Raw genomic sequence first — 21,974 nt, forward strand, 5'->3', positions numbered from 1 at the left:
ATCCATAAACCTCCTCTTTGGCCTTCCTCTTCACCTATCTATCACCTTGCTATTTCTTACTAATGTTGTTTGTTTTCTCCTATAATGACATGCCAAAAATAGAGACATCAGGTTGAGCCGGGGCTGGGGCGAGTTGGTGTCCTGCTCTGACCAGTATGGTTATAGGGAAACGTATTAACGTGTCATCCTGTCGTGTCCTTCACAGGACCCGTCAGGGGACTGTCTAGGTGTGTTAGAAGGTACCATGGATGAGCGTGGACACAATCTCACAGGTAATAGAGTTAGGGTCTGATCCAGGCTGCCTCGCTGTCAGAATGTGAGCCAGCCTTGGACCTCAAGACTTAACAGCTCGTTGACAGTCCACTAACAGACAAAGGAACCGCTGAACTGCCATGGTGTGTGGGGCTGACTCACTGGGATATAACCTTGTATTAAAGACTTTGGTTTGGGGCTGGAAAGTCTAAAACATTGACCCGTAAGGGTCGACTGATGCAATGGGATCTGTCAATCACTGACTTTCTTATTTTCTCTGAGCCATCAGCAGGTGTCGGTAGAAAACACTGCAATGCTGTCACTCTCACAAAGTTGTTGTATTGTTCTTTCTGCTTTGGCAATGTAAACGTATGTTTTCTCATGCCAATAAAGCCCTTTGAATTGAAATTGAATTGAGTGTTTCTTTGTTGCTGCAGGCCTACTGGTATACACTCAATGTGTTCCATGTAGTGATGGGAGAATCGGACGATTTTAGTTGTTTTTAGATTAATCGGCATCGGTTCGATTAATCAATCAGACCAATGAATTAATCGGTTCGATTAATCGGTCTGTCTTTACAGATAAACAAGCCCAAAGTAACAGCTTGAACAGATCTACAAGATCACAATATAGAAATAGAAAGGTATTTAAGTTAAATCTGACTGGCCTAAGCCTGCAGTGCAGATACCCTGTTACATGTATTTTTCAGGACAAAATTATTATAATTTTTCAATACAGAATGAGTAATCGGTAATATCGGTTATTGGCCATAACAGCAATTAATCGGATACCGATATCGGTCAAAATGTCTCATCGGCACATCCCTAGTTACATGTTATACAGATAATATCATGGCTCTGTTCTCTGAGTCATTACACACTTCATATATGTTATGTAAAGTAAAATGTAAACTTTTATAATCACAAGGTCAGACCATTGACTCACAGCAGCCTCAACTCTTATTCACCTCGCCGCGTTAATCCTGACAGACTCCTCGGTCTGACATTTCTTCACCCTCCCGCCTGTCTGTCCTAATTCGGCGACTTAACTCCCTGCACCTCCGTGTCATTCATTTGCTTCTACACTTAATAAGCCAGGAGAAATTCGAGGGAAAAAAAATCAAATCAAAAATATTTTTTTTTTGTCCTCCGTGCTCCCCTCTCTTCTCTGTCACGCTCCCCCCGAGCTCTTTCAGACGCCACAGGGTCACACTGCCGTAATCAGCGCTGGGCACTGTTTGATAGAGAGGCGTTAATATATTAGTCAACCGTGAGCGGATGGAAGCAGACAGGGCGGGGATGATGGACGTTGGGAGTAGTAAGTAAGAAGAAGTAAAAGACGGAGGAGAATAATTGACTCAGGTCACCGGCCATCTCCGTTTGGGATGAATGGAAATGTCACCTAATAGGCACATGGTGCATTCTTGCCAGAGGGCCAAGATGACATGGAGCTGGATTAGAAATCGTGCGTTGTTGTCGGGCAGAAACCTTGTATCTCCATATTTAAACTTACTTTAACGCCTTACTTCACTACACAATAGTAGAGGAAACATCAGATCTGCTAGCTCACAACACGTCGCAATGCTAGCTTGTAGATATTTCAGCTATTTCAACTATTTTCTCTCTCTAAAATAATAACAAAAAAGAAACGGTTTCCGACATACGAGGTGTCCACCCGACAACGATGGACTGAAGCACAATGGCGGCGGGCGGCGGGACTTTGTAGCTGGCTAAAAGCACTGTAGGGAATAATAGGAGTGACTTGGAGAGCTAATTAGGATGGCCCATAAGACTTATAGATTAAGCAACAACATCCAGGTGATCAATACGGCTCCAGGACGACGCCATCGGCACTGAACGTCAATATGAGCTTTGTGAACCTAATAATCACTGGAGGGAGACTCGGAGAGACAACTATTCTGAGTCACACAGCCCCCTTTTGCACAAAAGATTGTAAGAACGGTGATTGGAGAAAAAATAATGGGCCATTTCACAACACAATAATCACCCAGCGCTATAAAATTCAATGCAGCCACGGCTCCCAATAAAGCGACTATTCAGTCTGAGGCAATTTTAGAAAGCGAGCCACCCTGCAACAAGACGTCACTCACTTGATGTCATGTTTGTTGCATGAGTCACACAATGGGCCTCCTCCAACGTCTGTACCAGCGGTGGAAAGTATCCAAGTACATTTACTCAAGTACAATCTTGAGGCTCTTTTACTTTACTCGAGAATTTTCACTTTTTTTATATACTTTTACTAAATAGTCTAACTATACAATCTGACATGTTGTGAGCTTGAAGATCTCCTATCTTGAAGCTACTTTTACTTACAGTAATGTACACAATATTCTCCCACCACTGGCCTGTGGTGGTGGACAAAGTAAGTACTCAAAAGTATATATTACGACATACATAAATCTTCTGACATTTTCTGAAATTCCCTCAGAAAGGTTTTGAAATGTTAAAAAATACTGAAAATAGCCAATCTACAAGCTACCGGTATTTCTGTTTCTATCTTTTAATTTTTATTTAAAATAGGGTACAAGTGGTTCATTTATATGCTTGCAAGCTTTGGAACCTTCTGAAAAATGCAGTGGCGTAAAAGTCATCAGCTTGCAAAAATCACCCTTGAGCGGTGCAACTATACTTGTATTGTGGTAGTACCGTAGTCTGTACTGTACTGTACTGTACTGTACTGTACTGCTCCAAACAGACATGCATAGGGATTAGGGACACACGCGGCCGGTCATTGAAGCAGTGTGCATAAGTACAGTACTCAAAGTGTACTCGGTTACTGTCCACCACTGCTTTACAGTACGTACAGTACTGTAAGTACTTCCAGCGCTGGCCTGCGCTGCATGCCAGTGTCAGCTGAGAGGGAGCGTGTTCTTTAGCCTTGGTACACACATCAAAGGCTGCAGTGCGCTGCCAGGCCTTTGTACCCTTGTTCCCAACTCCTATTATCAGATTGTTCTCACACTCTTACACAGTGCGGGCCTTTAACCTCCGCCACCAGCTGACAACCCCGTGTCTTTTAACTGCCGAGAGACCAATCAATCACCAACGCACACTTCCTGGCGTCGTCAAGGCAACGCCTGTTATGCTATCGCCGGTGTCGGATGGAAACCTTGTATCGTTCTCCACATTTCCATACGTTTTGAAAGGTTTTTGGGGGGGAAATGAATGCCCTACTTTGTTGTACAAGTGGGTCACGCAAAAAGTATAGCGAAAATAGACCAACCGTTAGCTCACCACACGTTGCAAGTTGCGACACGTGGTGAGCTTTTGCATTGGCCGTTTTCGCTATTTTTAACATTAACATTTTGACTGTGGAAGTTGTTATGTTTGATGAATATCGTGAAAAAGAGAATGCGAGCACTCGTCAGTGGAACAGTTCACAGGCTTGCCGGGTGCACGGTTCTGGCATGAACAGTATCTTTGAAAAGATCACCAGCACTCACTCGGTCGTTTTTAGGAACTCTTATTTATTGAGAAGCCGCAGCAGCAGATAAAACACGACAGTGGCCTATAGCCTTCCTCAGCGTGTTATCTTAAATAAATATCAAACTAATGAATCTTATTAACAAGAGCTTGTGACTACATAACAACTCCATGGTAACGCAGGTTTTCTTTCCATTCCTTGCAAAGTATAAGTAACGGTTCTGGACATACTAGGTTTTCAAGGCAACGCCTTACCTTTGCCTAGCGAGGAGTCAGGGGTGCCGAAGTCCATGAGGCTGGATATGTCCGTGGGGTGGTAGCACATGTCCGTCACCATCGTCTTCTGTCTGTGATGCACAGATGGGTCTGTGAGGGAAAAACAAACTTTAATTAGACTAGTAGTACACAGAGCTGGAAGGCTATGGTGAATACTCATTATTCACACTCATAAAGCGAGGGCGGTGACAATGTATGGTTTATACAGAGGAGTTAATAACTGGGTTTCAGGATGTGTGTGTGTGTGTGTGTGTGTGTGTGTGTGTGTGTGTGTGTGTGTGTGTGTGTGTGTGTGTGTGTGTGTGTGTGCCCCATTAGTCCTGCTTGTGGAGGCATTCTCTTTATGCTGTTATTGAAGTGGGAAGAGAAAGACATTTCCGGACACAATAAAGGAGAAAATTGTGTGTGTGTGTGTGTGTGTGTGTGTGTGTGTGTGTGTGTGTGTGTGTGTGTGTTCAACGCAATTTGAAAACATCATTTTTTTAACCGAATAGTTCAGTGCAGTTCACTAGTCGGTAATCACCCGTATCCTACCTCAGCTTTTATTTGATCACCAGTTTGGATCGCTTCCCTCTCTCATCTTTTTCCCCCACATAATTTTCCCCTTGCTATCGTTTGCACCATCTCTATGCTCCTGAAGTGGAGCCCGTCCATCTGTGTGATTCCACAGACGTGCACCCTGTGGAGCCACTCTGCCAAACATCCCCTCAGCTAATGGCACTGATGGAGCTCTGCTGGGTGTGACAAGCTTTGAAAGCCAAGGCTCATCTACTCCCTCGCTCCTCATTGGCCTGGCTAAAACCACTGTGGGCACTGGGGACAAACTCCAACCACTGTGCAGATGTGCTCGTTACTTAACATTACTCTATACCTGAGCATTAATTAAGTGTTTTAAGTTTAACATTATTCTATACACACCCTACACACGTTGTTGACCGGAGTTACCCAGAGGTCTGTGCTTGTCTGCTTGACAACCCTCTCCTCTAAAACCAAACCAAACACTTCCTTGAATGAGCAACGTTCTCACACTATACTCCCCGACTCAAATAAACTCCCCGACTCTCCCCGTCCAAAACTGTTACTTTTCAGGATTCAAAATTTCAAATAAAGAAATAGCAAAAGTAGCAAATCTACAAGCTCAAACCTTTCGAGCTTGCAGAACTGCTACCTTTGATGCTTTTGTGTGATCAAGTATAGGGCATTCATTTACGAAAACGCACGAAAACTTAGAATACGGATATAAGAGGTTTCCGGCCGACAACAACGATTTCCGCTAGTTGGCTGACCTTAGCACCACCCGCTCCACTCACATCCTTCCTCCTCTCCTGTCAATAGCCGTTTAGGTGTTGTGTTCAGCTGACCTTTCCTCCGCTCTGGCTTCAATATGGAAATTGGGCAGCAGGAAACCCACAGCCATGAACATGGTGTGGGCACCTGCACCTCTACAGCTGCCCAACGTACAGTAGCACACAATCACATCCAATAATGAAAGAGAGAGCGAGAGAGAATAAGAGTGTGTAAGAGAGAGAGAGTGTGTGTGTGTGTGTGTGTGTGTGTGTGTGTGTGTGTGTGTGTGTGTGTGTGTGTGTGTGTGTGTGCGCGCGAGTGCGTGCGTGCGTGCGTGCGTGCGTGCGTGCGTGCGTGCGTGCGTGCGTGCATACGTGCGTGCGTGCGAGAGAGAGAGAAAATTGCGGAGATTATCCACCTCACTGATTTACAGTAAATTAAACAATGTAATCATCTTAATCTCTCTAAAAGCCTAAAAAACATCTCTTGGCCCACGTTCTGTGTCCTGCACAAAGTTTGCCTGTCCTTCAAATAACATTAAGCAGCTGACACAAGTTATTATGTCTCTTCCTGTGCTTAAAACAATACCTTTTCATTAAAGGGAATTCACTACACTGCCACACAGCCTAAAACATTCTAATGAACAGTGAAAAATGGCGTCTCAGGGCATTTTGTCAGCTGGGTTTAGAACATAAAACATAAAAGCATTCACAGCAATTGTTCAGCACGTAGAATACTAGATGAAATGAGGTGTTGGAACTAAATGCCTTTAAAGACTCATTTCACCCTGTTCTTTGAAGTAGTGTGCAGTGCACTATGCAGAGTCCTTGACATTTCTGGTGACTGCCTGGGTCCTGTGCACCGGGCGACTTACACTGAAGAACTACACTGAAGAACTACACAGTAGCGCACACCAGCGCATGCCGCATGTGTGTGTGTGTGTGTGTGTGTGTGTGTGTGTGTATACACAGAAGCTTTCACTGTATTTCAAAAGTCTAACATTTCACCTCCATTCCCTAAAAAGTCTTTACTCCATTCCCTCTCTCTTTTTTATCTCTGTCACTCTCTCCCACGGTCTCTCCCCCATTTGTCTCCCTCTTTCTCCATCCCTCTTTCACTCTTTCTCTCTCTATTACCCGCTTTCTCCCTCACTCTTTCTCTCCCCCCCCCCCCCCCAACAAAAAAAAAGAATAATCCAAACCCTTAGGGCCTAAAGGTTTGCATTAGCAAGGTTCAGTTGTATTTCATCAGGGGGGGACCAGCGGTCTGTCAGTCCAGTAGGATATAATATATGGCTGGAGGACGGAATGGGATACATCCTCCCGAGGAATGGACAGTTTATCAACCACCTCATTTGTGCCGTGTCAAATCTCTGCTGGGTAGAGGTCAAAGGTTATGAAAATAATGAGCCGGAGTCCTGACGGGGGCCACCACGGACCGCCGTCTGGGGTTGAGGACGCCGCAAGAACACAGGCAAACAGGCTATTGACTGCACTGTCAGCCACAATATAAACAATTTACTTTAGATGTGGCGAGTGAAATGGTTATCTCTTCATCTTCCCTCTCTCGCTCTCCCCTTTTTTATCTGTGTCCTTCGCCTCGCTGTCGGCCCCCTGCACAGCCTGTAGCCTACATATGAAAAAGTCCTTTGTGATCACATACTCCCGTCATGTTACGGTGTCCAAAATAGCCAATCGGCAAGCCAAGCTCGACACTGGCATGTGCCGTAGTATAAATCTGCATTAACGGCGGATATCCATCAGGCTCGTTCACTCGCATCACGCCGCCTTTCTCATTAAACCTTTACGATGGATATTTTTCAAACTAATAAGGGACTTCCTCACCAGCGAGGCAGAGGATAAACAACATCACAAGGGTAAACACCCATGAGATATGAATACGTTTCCGCACAACTGCTCGTGAATGCGGGAACACCCCCGAGGTATAGGATTGGGAAGTGTGACTCTGGAAGAGTCGGTTCTTTATAGGCCATCAACGTAAAAGGCTGGTTTATTTATATTATATGGCAATGTTACTTATCGAGCTTTGGGAATTGCCATAACACGACTAAATTGAGTGGAAAGGGGAAGAAAGGAAAGTTGAAAATTTGCTATTTTCATTGAGCAGTTCTGTCACCCAATGAAGAATATAAATCAGGCTGCTTTTATCGGCTTAACCAATGAATCAAATATACCTCACTGACTCACACAGGGGCCTAAACGAGGTCTGCTTCTTTTTCCCCCGCTACAATAAATCTCTTCAGTGAAAAAGCTGATGTATTAGCTCATTGTGACGTTCCGTGAGCTTGTAGATCAACTGTTTTCACCGAATGTTAAACTCAGAATAGGGAAGCAAGGATTCATGTGGTTAGGTATGAACCATTCAGGGAGATTTTTGCACTTCATTAACTGGCTACAATAATGGTTCAATGAAAAGCCTTTTATTATAACCTCTTAAGATATTCAACTATTTCACTGATTGAAACCGTTTTTTTTCTTCCTGTGCTGAATGACTGTCTTCCCAGCCAGTCTACTAACTACAGTGAATGGCAGAGGAGCCCAACTTTAGAGAGGAGACACGTTCTCGGCCAAGGGGGGAATCAAAAGTGGACACTATATTCATGCAGAATGAGGAGGCAACTATCAGTGTTTCACAGACAGCTCATCTCTGCCAACCTTTAATTACACTGGCATTCACTGGAGCTGACACGTCCACTGTTATCCATCATGACACGGCAGAGAGAGAGAGAGAGAGAGAGAGAATACAATCACACGTTGGCATGGGATTACAATTTCCCTGGAATAGCCTCCTGTTTGAGGGCACTGACCTTACTGTAAGCATGACAACTTTCTGTCTGACAGATCTATACACCGTTATACTGTATTAGTCTGTAACACTTAACAACTTACTATGAAGTCACACAACGAATATAGAATAATAATAAGAAGAAGAAGAATAGCCTAATACTGTAAGCTTGTACTGTAGATGTGCTATTTTTGCTTGTTCTTTTTTCTTTTAAAGTTTTACAGATTTTGTCTATATGACATGCCTATATTAGGGATGCAGGGGTTTAAAAAGTAAGATAAGATATTTGTTATAATGACTATATTGGAGTTTTTTCTATGGTTGTCTTTGATTTGATTTGTGTTGTTTTGTTCTTGTGCCCTGTTTTCGTTTTTTTGCATTGTATTTCTCAATTTATTTCTGCATTTGTAAAAATCTAAAAAATGAATAAACAGAACATTAAAAATAAGATAAATGAATTTAAGATAAATCTGTAATAAATTAATGTTTCACAGGCAGCAACAGCCAGGTTGAAACGCAGGAGTGGCACAGGTACGAGTGAAAAAGAAAAAGAAAAAAGAGAGACAAATTAGAATAGATTAGAATCTGGAACTAATTATCTAATCAAAATGTTGTACAGTCCAACAACACACCTGCAGTCTATCACCAATGTATATACTATATATCTCTGCTGTCTCCAAAATGTTCATGTTTCAGGAAATGTTATGTCACAATATCAAATATTGTGACTTTAGATATTGTCAATTACTTGCATGAGAGGAACACACAGATGTAAAGGGTGTTCAATAGCACTGATTTATGAAAAACAATAATCCTTTTCCTCCCGACAGTGACGATATGTAAGATTGAGTGTATGGATTAATATAAGCACGGTTTATCAACAGTCAATAATACACTGTAGGTACCTGGATGCTGAATCACGCTGTGAAATGGCACCAAAACGTGTGGATACATTCTCTCTCTCCTATTCACAGATAATCTACAGTGTCGGTAAACACTAAATAAATTAGTTTCATTAGATAATTAACAGCAGCACTGAAACCTTCTTGGGTTCATTTCAGCTGGTGTTGATGAGAAACTGTTTGAATTTGAAATGCATATTTCATCGTGATTTTATTTCTCCCTCAATGAAATCGGCAAAGTGTTGAAGCACTATCCAAATCTGCAACTAATGTAGGGGCAAAATAGAGCTCAGATGCTTAATGGGGAGAAAATTCCTCTGTAATAATACTAAAATATGAAACCCCTGAAGAATTGACCCATTTTGCTGTGGAAAAACGACACGCTGTAACCGTTTCCCCTGTGGATGACATGCATTGTGTTGACATGTATTATTTCCTCTCATCGTCATGCATCTAAAGTGAAAGGCATAGTGTGGAGAGCAACTTGAAACACTATGTGGAATTTTGCAGCAATTCCTTGCTTAAAGTAACACTGTGAATGGAGTCCGCCGCGCCTTTGTGATTCTAACCTTTGCCATGGTGAGAAAGAGTCGGCAAGCCAGCAAACACACACAGTGTTAAGGGCTTCATTCATACCGCTTCATACGTATATACTGTGTTGCGCATGTTGTTGCACACCAAGAATAGCAGATCAACAAGTTCACAACATGTCAAGCTTCAACGCGCTGTGGGCTATTTTCAGTATGCAACACCGGTATATAAATCCCGGCTTTACTATATCCCACCTCTCTTGCCACTTGGTTATACACAGCGGTGGTGGATCGACTGCCAGGTGTTTCAATGTTTTAACCCATTTTGGGCGGGAACCCCTTTTGGACCTACAAGCTCATGAGCTTGTAGGTCTGTATGAGCTTGTAGGTCTGCTATGTTTGAAAAACCGAAGAACGACCGACACAGAAACATAGCTTTTTCAGAAAACTGTCAGGATGTAGAAGACATTTTTTTAAATCTGATCTCAGGTCAGAATGGGTTGATCTCGTTCATCCCCTTCATTCGTACAGTCCCTGCAGTGCTTTATCAGCCACTGGCTGGCTTGTGGAGCTATAGCGGATATCTGATTCCCTGCCACCAGAATGCAGATGGATGTCTACAGTCTACCAGACAGTGGTTCCCGGATAGGTACAGCGTCAGGCAGACGGCACCGATACATATACCTAGAATTGGCTGGTTCCCAGTGTGAGTTCTGTACATTGTTTTGCTTTAGTACATGCTGTTGTGAGTGTCTTAACACTGTGTGTGGTTGCCACCACCGAGCCACAGAACTGCCTTATCTGCATAATTTGAATAAATAAGACTTATTTCTAATCCTTGGCCGAATGGTCATGGCATAAGCAAGATAATCCACTGGTTATTAATATGTGTCAGTTTTTTTAAAATTCAGGAATGACGCGGAGGTGAAGAACTCCATTCCACTTTATTTTGCCGTCAGTCGGAGACTAACTATTGATGATATGCACACGGCTGCCATCTTGCCAGCAAGGTGCTACCTACAGTAGCTGCAACTTCCCATAGACAGCCCATTCATCCAAACAGAACAGTCCTATCTAATTGTATTAAATAACGTCAAACTCACCAACATTGCAGTTGTACGCAAAGCTTGAATTATCCTCTTTCTATCTGCAATGTGTTTGTTTAATAAAATCCACTGTAGAGATGTTATGAGCTACTCCCTGTCAAGAAATTCCTTGCAGATGGTAATTTTGAGTGGTGCAACCACTCCCTTACGGATCTATGTGTGTGGGTATACTGGCTGGCTGGCTGGGTGCGTCTGAGCACAAAAACAGCATGGTTGTTTTTCACCACCTGTGCGCAACCTAACACACACAGAAACACACACGCACATATTAACTGTATGATGATTTCGGGTGTCCCAGTACAGTACAGTGACAGTACAGTACAGTACAGTACAGTACAGTACAGTACAGTACAGTACAGTACAGTACAGTACAGTACAGTACAGTAGACTCCCCCCCCCCCCCCCCCTCCACACACACACACACAAAGAGTTGCACCACTCACTTCACACGGGTGTGATTTTTCTAAGTGCTGGAGTTTGGAAGAGCCCGTTGACTATCACTCAGCCCATGTGTACCACCTGTTTAGAATTTGCACATAATGCAGGAGGCAGCAGGAGGTTGCTTTACTGATAACGAGTGCTTCCAAGCTCTGACACTTAGAAAAATAATCATCTGCAAGGATTTTCTTGACAGGATGTAGCTCATAACATGTCTATGGTGGATTTTTATGAAACAAACACTTTGCAGATAGTAAGACGATAATTCAAGCTTTTCGTACAGCTGCAATGTTGGTGAGTTTGACGTTATTTAATACAATTAAATAGGACTTTTCTGTTTGGATGAATGGGCTGTCTATGGGAAGTTGCACCTAGGTAGCACCTTGCTGGCAAGATGGCAGCCGTGTGCATATAGGCATCAATATGCCGCAAATGATTACAGACTTTGACAGATGAGTGGGATACAGCAAAATAATAATAATAATATATAATAAAGTCTCATTTCTAACTACGGTGTGCAGTGCAAACAGTAAGCGGTAACAATGCATACAAATAAAGTCAGTTGAGTTCTGTGAAACAATAAACAACAACACATAGCAGCTCCTCTACTTTGTATTCAGCGCACTCCTCACCACATAAGAAATGTGAAAGGCATGAGCTCTCCTCCGGGACAGATTGGAAGCCAAACCATAATACAGTTATAATATAGTATGCTATACATCTTTGGCCGGGCTGTCACTTCTCTATTATCAATGCAACTCAAACAAGCAGCCCAGGCACTGCACACCAAACGCCATTCCTCTGATATTATGGAGCTGAAAACTCGCCAAATCTGTGTGTATAATCGCAGGTGACACAGTGAATCAATAGCCGCGGCACTTACAGAGTATTAGCCCTGAAAGACTCGAGGCTCGCGAAGCTCCAAGGCTGCTATGTGTTTCATCCACAGCCTGCGGGTGTTGTTGGTGTGCTAAGAGTGGCCAGAGGCCCACTTCAGCCTGACCTGAGGATTATGCACCGAAAAAGGACATCTAAAGGGGACACATATCCATTAAGTCTGGGAGAGGAAACGTCACGTGAAGATGACAAGAGTCCAGGGTCGACCATTATAGCGGTCGGTGCTGCTTGCTTCAGCAGGCTTTGGATTTTGAGAGAACGTGGAAATAATGCATAATCTGTCCTACTCCGTCGTGCAGAGAGTTGTGAGCTTTCAAGCTTTACAGCTTGAAAATCTGTTATTTTTGGCTATATATGCGATATATTATGTTCTCACCGAAACAACAGGTTTTCCACAAATACGTTATTTTACTTAGTTAGGAATTAGGCTCGATACACCATCCAGAACTCACTCAATATCAATACAGAATTTAAACTTGTAATAAATTGCATATTAATGCAGCTATACCAAGATAAGGGAGGCTCTTAGATATGGCAAAATGTCTGGTGATGAAAGAGTAGACTACATATTCATACTGTATAATGTTTTGGTCTGCCATTTAGTCAGGTTTGAGTAGACAGGGGCTGTGCCTGTGCCTCTGTGCTCGGAGCAAGTGCCCTTTCCGTCAGTAACTCACAACTGCGCCCTGAGCCAGTTGAACACCTGTTCACAACATTACTGATATGGACGCACTCAGCCCTGTGATTAAACAAAGCACACATTGTCACCATGGAGGGACCAAAACACAGCTGAAGTACGCTGGAGATGAGGAAATCACCTATGTCTATTATTAGGCACCAAGATCATCACGATAACAACTCTGTAGCGATGTGGGAAGGCAGAGATGACAAAATATCAATGCTGCTTGAAACTGGTCCAGTAACAGGCTTTGTGCCATACTGGAATGATGTACGCTGGCTAATGAACAACACTGTCAGGGCGCTGAGCTGCCAATCTAAGGGTGGTTGGAGTTTTACCCAATAAGCAGCCCGAGTAATGCAAGTCAGATAATCCTTGATGTTGGCTTCTGCAAGGAGCCATCCATTGATCATTCCAAACCTTTATCAGTGTAGCTGGATCAGTGGGAAACAGAATCCATTATGGGCAAGATAATGAGTGTTTCTTTATACAGCCCTGTGATGTGTGGGATTATCTACAGTACTGCTATCGTAGATTGTATACTGGTTAATCCAGCACGGTCCTTTTTGAACTACTAGTCAGTGACTGACCTGGTTATCTACAGGGAAATCTGATTTGTTTCTCAAATACAAGCTTTATGACGCACTCTTATTTGCAAGTGTTCAGATCGGATTTGCGTATTCGTCAACTTATCTGTGTTGGTTTCCGGGACCCCCGGAAATGCTTTGGCCAACGCACATTGTGAGCTTGTAGATTTTTGAAGTATAATTAAGCTTCGGTGACACATCTTTAGAAATCAGATTTGAATCGAATTTCAAACTATCTACAGTAGGTATGTTTTAAATAATTTTCTTCCTTTTCCCCCCCCTTTTTTTTTTACCAAAATCCTTTTCCATGTGTTTTTCTTTTCTTTTTTTTTGCTGTTCAGACTTGATTAAATTTTGATTATTTAAATGTTGTGTGGACCCCAGGATGACTAGCGACTACTAATGGAGATCCTAATAAGAAATAAAATAATCTGATTACAAAAAAGAAACAGGTGGCTGGCTATATGTTCTTCTACTCTGAGCAGAGACAAAGCCGCGAGGTAGTGTAGCCTAATAATGAAATGCGTGACCCGAACAAAAGGAGGCACAATACAGTGATTCAGTCCTGGCCCTGGAGAGACAATAAGAGACAATATGAACACTACTGAGAGGGACAGAGCTGCACTTTCAATGGGTTACCAACGCATTGAACCCCAGCACGGAGACCAGAGAGAAAGGTCACCATCGTTTGAATCATATTTTTGATGGTGTCCCCCTTTTGAAGGCCATAACTCACACATAAAGGAAGAGAGGCGGCATATTCCATATCGTACAGAAGGAACAGGGTAGATATGAAGACATTAGCGCCCAAACCTCTAGTTTAGACAAGGGAGTCTAAAAGGGACAAAAGGGACACAGCAGCAGCTGCATTGGTATACATTCAGCACTCTATTATGTAAGTGTTTTTAGATTAGGCCAATGAGGCTAGAGACCGAGGACAATCTCCCAGCTATTGTTGATGAAACTGGGTGAACATAATGGCGTGACCATGTGGATCTTGGAGTTCACGTGGGTGCTCAATGACGACAGTCTGTTTCGACCGCCATTGTTGAAATGAAAGTTAAAAAAAAAGAAAAGTAAAAATATTATTTCCAATATAAAACGTGGGGAAAATGGCGGGAGTTACTTCCTTGGCCTGCTAGCAGCGCGCACGCCACACACACACACACACACACACACGCAAATTGTGAGGATCAGAAAACGGTCATCACAATGTCCATTTATGAAATTCTACATTACTTATTGGGACATTTGGTACTCACAAGTACCGCATGCGCGCTCGCACACACACACACACACACACACACACACACACACACACACACACACACACACACACACACACACACACACACACACACACACACACACACACACACACACACACACACACACACACACACACCTATCATGGTGACTCAGTGTGGGTCACAGCTGGGCTGCTAGCTCATCTCAGTGACCTGAGGGGCAAGAAGCGAGATGATGTGGGATTTCAAGTGAAGATTAGAGCACAATCTGTCTGGAAGACTGAAGTGGGGCTGCAACTCTTTTATTGACATTATTCTATCGATTCGTTCTTTGATTAATTCTACTCCACTATCTCATAGGCAAGTATTATACTTTTACTCCTCTACAATTATGTGAAAACTGTAGTTACTATAGTTACTTTGAAGATTTTGACTATTAAAAAACATACATTAACCACTTCAGCCCTATAAAGCTTTAGGCCATTTGAAAATAGCCGATCTACAAGTTCGCTATTTCAAAAGATTTTTTTAGACACTTCTATACATTTGAAAACTTGTGAAACGGTACAATCTACATGAGTGCTTTCTGCTTTTGGTACTTTAAGTACATTCTGATAGCGATACGTACCTTTGTACTTTTACTCAAGTACATTTTTTATTCCAGACTTTTACTGAGTATTTCTGCATTGCGGTATTGATACTTTAAGTAAACATTTTGAGTTACTTTTCCCACCATGCCGGGTGACGGTGGCAGCAGCAGCCTCTTTAACAGTTAAGTAACTGTCACAGTGCGCGGGGACATTTTGAAAATGTGAGAAGCCTGGCTGACCTCTGTCCCGTTGGCCTCGCACACCCCTGATTAGTGCTCTGGTCACACATAGCGGTCATAGCAGAGTGTCACACACACACACCCTGACTCCCAACCAAACCCTAGCGGCCCAATGCAGAGCACCCTTCCACCCTGGACAGCTGGACTGGGACATGCAGAGAACCAACCCAGAGCAGCAGTATAACCACCGTGTCTCTCCTCTCCGGAATAATCCTTATGCTTTCTTTCTATGCTGTAAAGAAAAAGGAGTCTGTGTTGCAGAACTGGTGATTTAATAAACAAAAATAATAATTCAAAAGGACAAACGTGATCAGCCACGGTTCTAATTCTGTATCGAGTCTCCGTAGTAAACAAACAAAATAATATCGCTCTTCCTCTGAATAGCGCGACCGCTTCCCTTCCCAGCGGAACAGCAAGTCCACACCAGATATCCCATAATACTCCTCGTCCGCGCCTCAGCCGCCAACACAGTTAAAGGAACAATCCCCCTGTATATACCTTAGGGTTACAGCAGGGCCATATGGATGAAATCAAACATCACTTATATTTTTGTCCAAATAATAACAATAATGATATTGCATTTGCATAGTGAGGATACATTTTCATTTTCAAAATGATTCATGTACTGTACTGTACTGTAACTGTACTCATCTCTGTTCCATGAATGGACAAATATTTGACTCCCCCCAAAAGCCTCCCTAAAGGAGCTTTACACAGTGCCTTTTACTTTGCTCTATCTTTGCCCTCATTTAGCATTCCATATCCTATGCATTATTCATACTGTATGTTTGATCCTCCAGAATGTGGAGAATCCAATGCGTATCCACAGACACTTTGCACCAAAGGCACTGCGATGACAACAACAAACCATTCCCTTATTCCTCACTGACAGGACCCGCGTTGGCGTCGGGTTACAACAGGGGAAGCTCTCGTTATGTTTTGCGCTGCGTCGCTCCCTGCATACTCCTCCCCTCATTGACTAACGGCGAGGCTCTGATTAGCGTTCCGTGAGAGCGACATTGACTTAAACTAGATAAAGTATACCTGTGCCCACGAGGGGCACAGGTATACTTTATCTAATTTAAGTCTGAGAGCGTTTAGAATTTACGGTACAGTTCCATTTAACTAAATATAAATCACTTAGCTGGGGAGTGGGGACCCCCTGGAACCCCCATCAAGGACCACTAGTGGCCCACAGACCTCACGTTGAGAACCACTGCTCCAGAGTCTCTTTCATTCCTCTCTACCTACTCTCAAGTGAATTAAGGTTGCACAAGCTGGGAAAGAGAGTGTTAGGTATGGAAACGCACAAAAACAACACTAAAATATAAGATTTAACGCCCCCCGGGGCAGCATATATATATATAGCCTCCACCTCTGGGGGGAAAACCAACCAACCAATGGTACTGTAAGCAGGCTGAATAATACAACACAGGCCGTGGAGCCACCGGTAGGAGCAACAGACCCACAAGGAGTTGAGGTTTTGTTTTGGGCTGATAATATTAGAGTGATGCATACTGCGCTTTGAAGTGCTGACCCAAGTGAGACGCTCCAAGCCGGTCTGAATAATAGAACTAAGACGTACCGTGATGACAGACAGGGCCTGTAAGGCAGCTTTGCATGGTGGGCGGACAAGGGAATCTTCCTCACAGAACACTGCCAGCTACACCAGCCGACAACGAAATCATCACCTGTGCTGTGCTGTGTAACAAGTGCAGTACAGTACAACACTTACACCTGCCATCTGCCAGCTACTGTACATCACAAAACCCACAAATTGAACCACATGAACTCTATTCTGGCTCCCCCAGAGTCAAAGTGTCCTTGAGCAAGACTCTGAACCCCTAATTGCTTTACAATCTCTGTAAAGCGGCCTTGGATAAAGGTGCCTATATATAAATGCACCATTAACCATTTGCAATGCGTTGTGAGCTTGTAGATCAGCTATTTGTTGGCGAAGAATTTGGTGTAGAGGGGGGACACCACCAAGTCAACAAAGCATAGGGTTTAAGTGATTAGACCACATGCCGATATGTTGCATTGATTAAATGGACAATTCAACGTTTTTAATTTCAAGGAAGGACCCCCAGTTTGATATGGACCTGTATCACACTAGTACTGTGCCAATGACTTGTTTACATCGTCACCGTACCGTTCCATCATTCATGGCAGTATATAATCCTTCACAATTCAGTTTTTATGGCATAAGGAGTGCTCATGTTCATCCTGCATAATATGCAAGGTTTTACTGAAGCCAGGTAGATTATGCGCACCGTTTGGTACCTTCCCTGCATTTGCATAGTGACTTCCTTGGGGACCATTTTCTTGTAGTAATTATTCTTGTAGTGAAATTGTTATTAAAAAGGTTTTAATTAGCATATGTTTCTGACTTTCATGTTGCCATATTTGGTAACAGTTTTATGAAAGCAAATAAATTTTAGAACATTTTAGAACAGCTAAACCGTTGAGGGCACTCCGCTCCGCTACCTCACAACCCCCTGTAGCTGTAAATTATCCACTCTAAACCCGGGCCTCTAGTGGCGTATTGCTTTAACATAACTCATTATTACAAGCAGCATTTTTTAACCAAAGGCCCCATTACTGTCACGTTTACTTACACTTTTTAAGTGCGCGGGTAAAGTCGAGGCGGAAGCCATGGCCCCCTGATGCTGTGTCCTAACTACCATCAGATATGAGGTGACAGGACCACAGCCTCTTGCCCTGCACCTCTGGGAAGGCAGCAACACATGTCTGGAGCCGGCAGTCCTCACTGAGCCGAGCACTGCACTTTGCAAACAAGTGTGAGGGGCTCTCGTATCAATGTCTGTCAGGGTGAGGAGTGGTCAGCCTCTACCCACACAGGCCATGTTTTGCCTCCAGGATGTCAGCTAACCTTTACAGCACTAGTGGGCTGGTATTCAGTATCTGACACACAGACTGGTAAACTGTGCTGAACAAAGTACTCAACGCTCAGTACTTGAGTCAAAGTATTATGGATACTAGCCTTGAATAAAATAAATCACACCTGTATGAAGTGCATCATGCATCATCTCATACTGGCCAATCAGAATGCCTGTTGCCTGTGATTGGTTAGCTGATTTTCTCATTTACATATGACATTTTCCCTTCAACGTCAAATGGCGTATAATGTTTTGATGTTTAATTTACGTCATATTTAGCAGACATTTGATCTGAATTCCCCTTTCATTATCAATGGGACAAAAGCTGTATATAGGAGTGCCCCTCAAAAATCACACCCATGTGAAGTGAGGGGCACTCTTATTATCATACAATCATCATCATAGATCATCTCATTCCGGCCAATAACAATTTGAGATAGATTTTCCGTCTTCACCTTTAGTTTTCTGCCCTCACATTTATCTTCAATATGTAGTTTGCTCAGCCAATCAAATCATCACTATGGGGTGATCAGCCAATCACAAGCCAATGTTTGTATTCACACAAACCGGGAAAGCTGGGCATAGGAGGGGCGCTGGCCCCTCCTACATCCAGCTTATTGTGTCAACACAAATATTGAATGCCCTTGACAATGAATGGCCAGCTATTAGTGTTTGTGTAAACACAAACATTGAAGACGAAGGTGAGGAGTCCTCACCTTCGTGACCACATGTCCCTCTTTGCGTGGGACAGTCCCTCATTTCCAAGACTTTTCAGGCGTCCCACAAATTGAGACCCTGTCCCACATTGTGACTGGCAGGCAATTGCATCAGTGTTCACATGCCCTAATAGTTAGTCCCCTAATAGTTGGCCTTCTGTTGTAAAGCTCTCTCATTGTCTCTTCCTGCTAGATGTGTTTTTAAGCCTGTTAAAATAGCATAAAAATAAGGCATGATTTTAAAACAAAATGTGAGACACCAGAGGAGTTTATACAAGATAGCCAATAAGCCTATGGTCGAATATGACATCAAGGCATTTAATAGCAACTCAAGTAGTAAGTTGCTAACCCCTTACTCCAGTATCGCTTGTGTGGGACAAGTGGGATGGGGGGGACCCCGTCGATACTTCTGTCCCTCAAATGAACAGTTTGGATCTGGTCATCCTAGTGAGGACGCAAATTGTGATTGGCCCGAATGAGGTGCTGAATATGATGATAAGAGCGCCCCTCACTTCACACAGGTGTGATTTCTTAATATCAATGCATTTCTGTATTGAAATTGAAAAAATATATATCAATAGATTCAATACCAGCAAAACACTGTGAGCTTGTAGATCTGCTATATATTTGAAATGTTTTCCTAGAAAAGTAGAATATTTGTCTTTGAATGTAATGGAGTGAAAGTCACAAGTATCCAAAAATATCTCCCCCTGGGGGCATATTTTACTAATACTTATACTCAATATACATATACTTTCCTTTGGCCATACTATAACATTAAAAATAAATAATAAATAAATAAATAAATACTTTGTTACTGTCCACCGCTGGTGAGGGCTGGTTGGCCACGCTGGCCACGTTTGCCTCCAGGCTGTCTTAGTTTAAATGTGTGTCATGCTAATGTGCCTTATAGTTTAAATGGGTGTCATGCTACCTTATAGTTTAAATGGGTGTCGTGCTACCTTATAGTTTAAATGGGTGTCATGCTACCTTATAGTTTAAATGGGTGTCATGCTAATTTACCTTATAATTTAAATGGATAGTGGGCTGGTATATCTGACGCACAGACAGGTAAATGAAGGGCAACATGTACTGTATGTATCCCACACCAAATGCCAGGGGCGCACCGTGGAGAGAATATGCAATGCAGCACCTGCTAAAGCTGCTATCAGGGGATCTTGTGGGAAAGGATATTTCTGCTGTCAATCAATGTTGTTTAAGTGCTGAGGTCCCTACTAATGAGTGAGGCCTGGACCAGATAATGCAAGGGGGTAGAAAGAAAAAAAGAAACGCTCAGATGAATGCAGAAGTTGCACACTCCCACTGGTCATTACTCATTCCGCTGTGCTAGGACCTTGTGATAAGATAGGATACGATGAAGGGATATACGAGTGTGAAATACAATATTAAAGTCCTATCCATGGAGGCAAATATATCAAACAGAATTACATCCCCGATACGATAGCTCCGGTAAGGTGATAAATCACCTATTGTAGTGGCGAGTTTCACTGTTACACTACCACCTCCCCCACCCTCCCCCCAAAAAAAGTCCAGTCAAATGACAAATGACCCAGTTAAGGCCGTCCTAATCATGACTTCTGCTAGCAGTTTGTGCTACAATACTGGCGCAGCACTCTCTCAAGTCATTGACTTCCCCTTTACAGTACACTATGTACCACTCCATGAGAGCCTGAATCAGCTCTTAGGTCAGCATGGCGCCTCACAATGACTAATGTTTCAGAAGAGCACCGGCGGGTTCTCGAGAGGAGAGCTGTTGACCGCGTGCCTCCCACCATCAGGGAGCAGCATGCGGCGACGGAAGGTGTTTCAGAGAAGTGGAGTGCTCACTCCCACACAGCACACGTGTGCACAGTGGTGGGAAAATTGCTCACTAATCCGGAATTAAAACATTAACCTGCGTAAAAGTACTAAAGTATTGGTATCAAAATGTACCAAAAGCAACGTGAAGACTAGTTTGAGTCGAAACATTTTGGCATTTCCTCTTTTTTTAACCTTTTCGTTGTGCTCGGATCGCTCCTCTACAGTACAAATACCTCAAGTACAGTACTTGAGTAAATGTAACTTAGTTACTGTACTTTCCACCACTGCGTGTGTGTGTGTGGCTCACTCGGTCGGGGCTGCAGCAGCCTACCTCTTCCAACAGGCTGTAATCAGTGGGGCGACAGTAGCAGTGATAATTAGCATCTAACAGCCCTCAGCTGTCACGGCCCACATGTTTGCCCTGCAGTGTTTCACGCACAGATACAGTAGAAACATGCATGTGTGTGTGTGTACAGTATGCACAGATACATTAAGCGCACACGTAGTTGAAAGTGAACTCTCTCGCTCTCTGTCGCGCGCGCACACACACACACACACACACACACACACACACACACACACACACACACACACACACACACACACACACACACACACACACACACACACACACACACACACACACACACACACACACACACACACACACACAGCGTGTAGCTATCTGTTCATTATGGTACAAGTTTCACACATGCCAATTACTGCAGTTTTCCATGCCTGCTATTAACATCATGTAATCCATAACAATGCCCTCATTATGGAAACGTTGCGTTTAGTCAAGGCTTGTCAGAGATGTTGAGGCTCATCATAGATGTAATTCACAGATGCAACATAACTCGTCTGTGACTGAGAGATAAGCAACGTGACGAGATCATGATGCCACATAACGTTTTATGAATGAACTACTGAACAGAAGTCATAACTTTGATCTGTTCTCTGACGTGTGTGGAAAGTTCCTTTCTGAAATGCATGGCACGGTCAGTCACCTGGCCCTTTTCAGTGTCCCAATGTCCACGCACATTCAACTCAGTCCGAGATGCCCTAACCTAATCACTTTCAACCTGGCGTCCCTATTTTGGGCATGTCATTAATATTATATGCAAACATGTTAAAAAATAGCGAACATGGCAGATGCACAACCTCACAATGCATCACGTCGCGACGGACTGTGAGCTTGTATATCTGCTAATACTGTACATACGATGAAGTATAAAGTGACTTAAGACAGAGAGAGAGAT

The 21,974-nt window shown here is 43.2% G+C and overlaps 1 protein-coding gene across 1 annotated transcript in view; it reads right to left on the bottom strand.

Annotated features, from left to right (window-relative positions):
- The window catches only part of kaznb (kazrin, periplakin interacting protein b), a 147,291-nt gene that overhangs the window by 30,627 nt on the left and 94,690 nt on the right, over nt 1-21,974 (bottom strand). The window contains exon 4 of the mRNA XM_080775210.1: nt 3,951-4,061. Within this exon, the coding sequence (XP_080631336.1) occupies nt 3,951-4,061 (111 nt within the window). The remainder of the gene's footprint in view (nt 1-3,950; nt 4,062-21,974) is intronic.

The sequence above is a fragment of the Protomyctophum bolini genome (assembly GCF_963924005.1).
Source record: "Protomyctophum bolini genome assembly, chromosome: 2".
Classification (NCBI taxonomy): Eukaryota; Metazoa; Chordata; class Actinopteri; order Myctophiformes; family Myctophidae; genus Protomyctophum; species Protomyctophum bolini.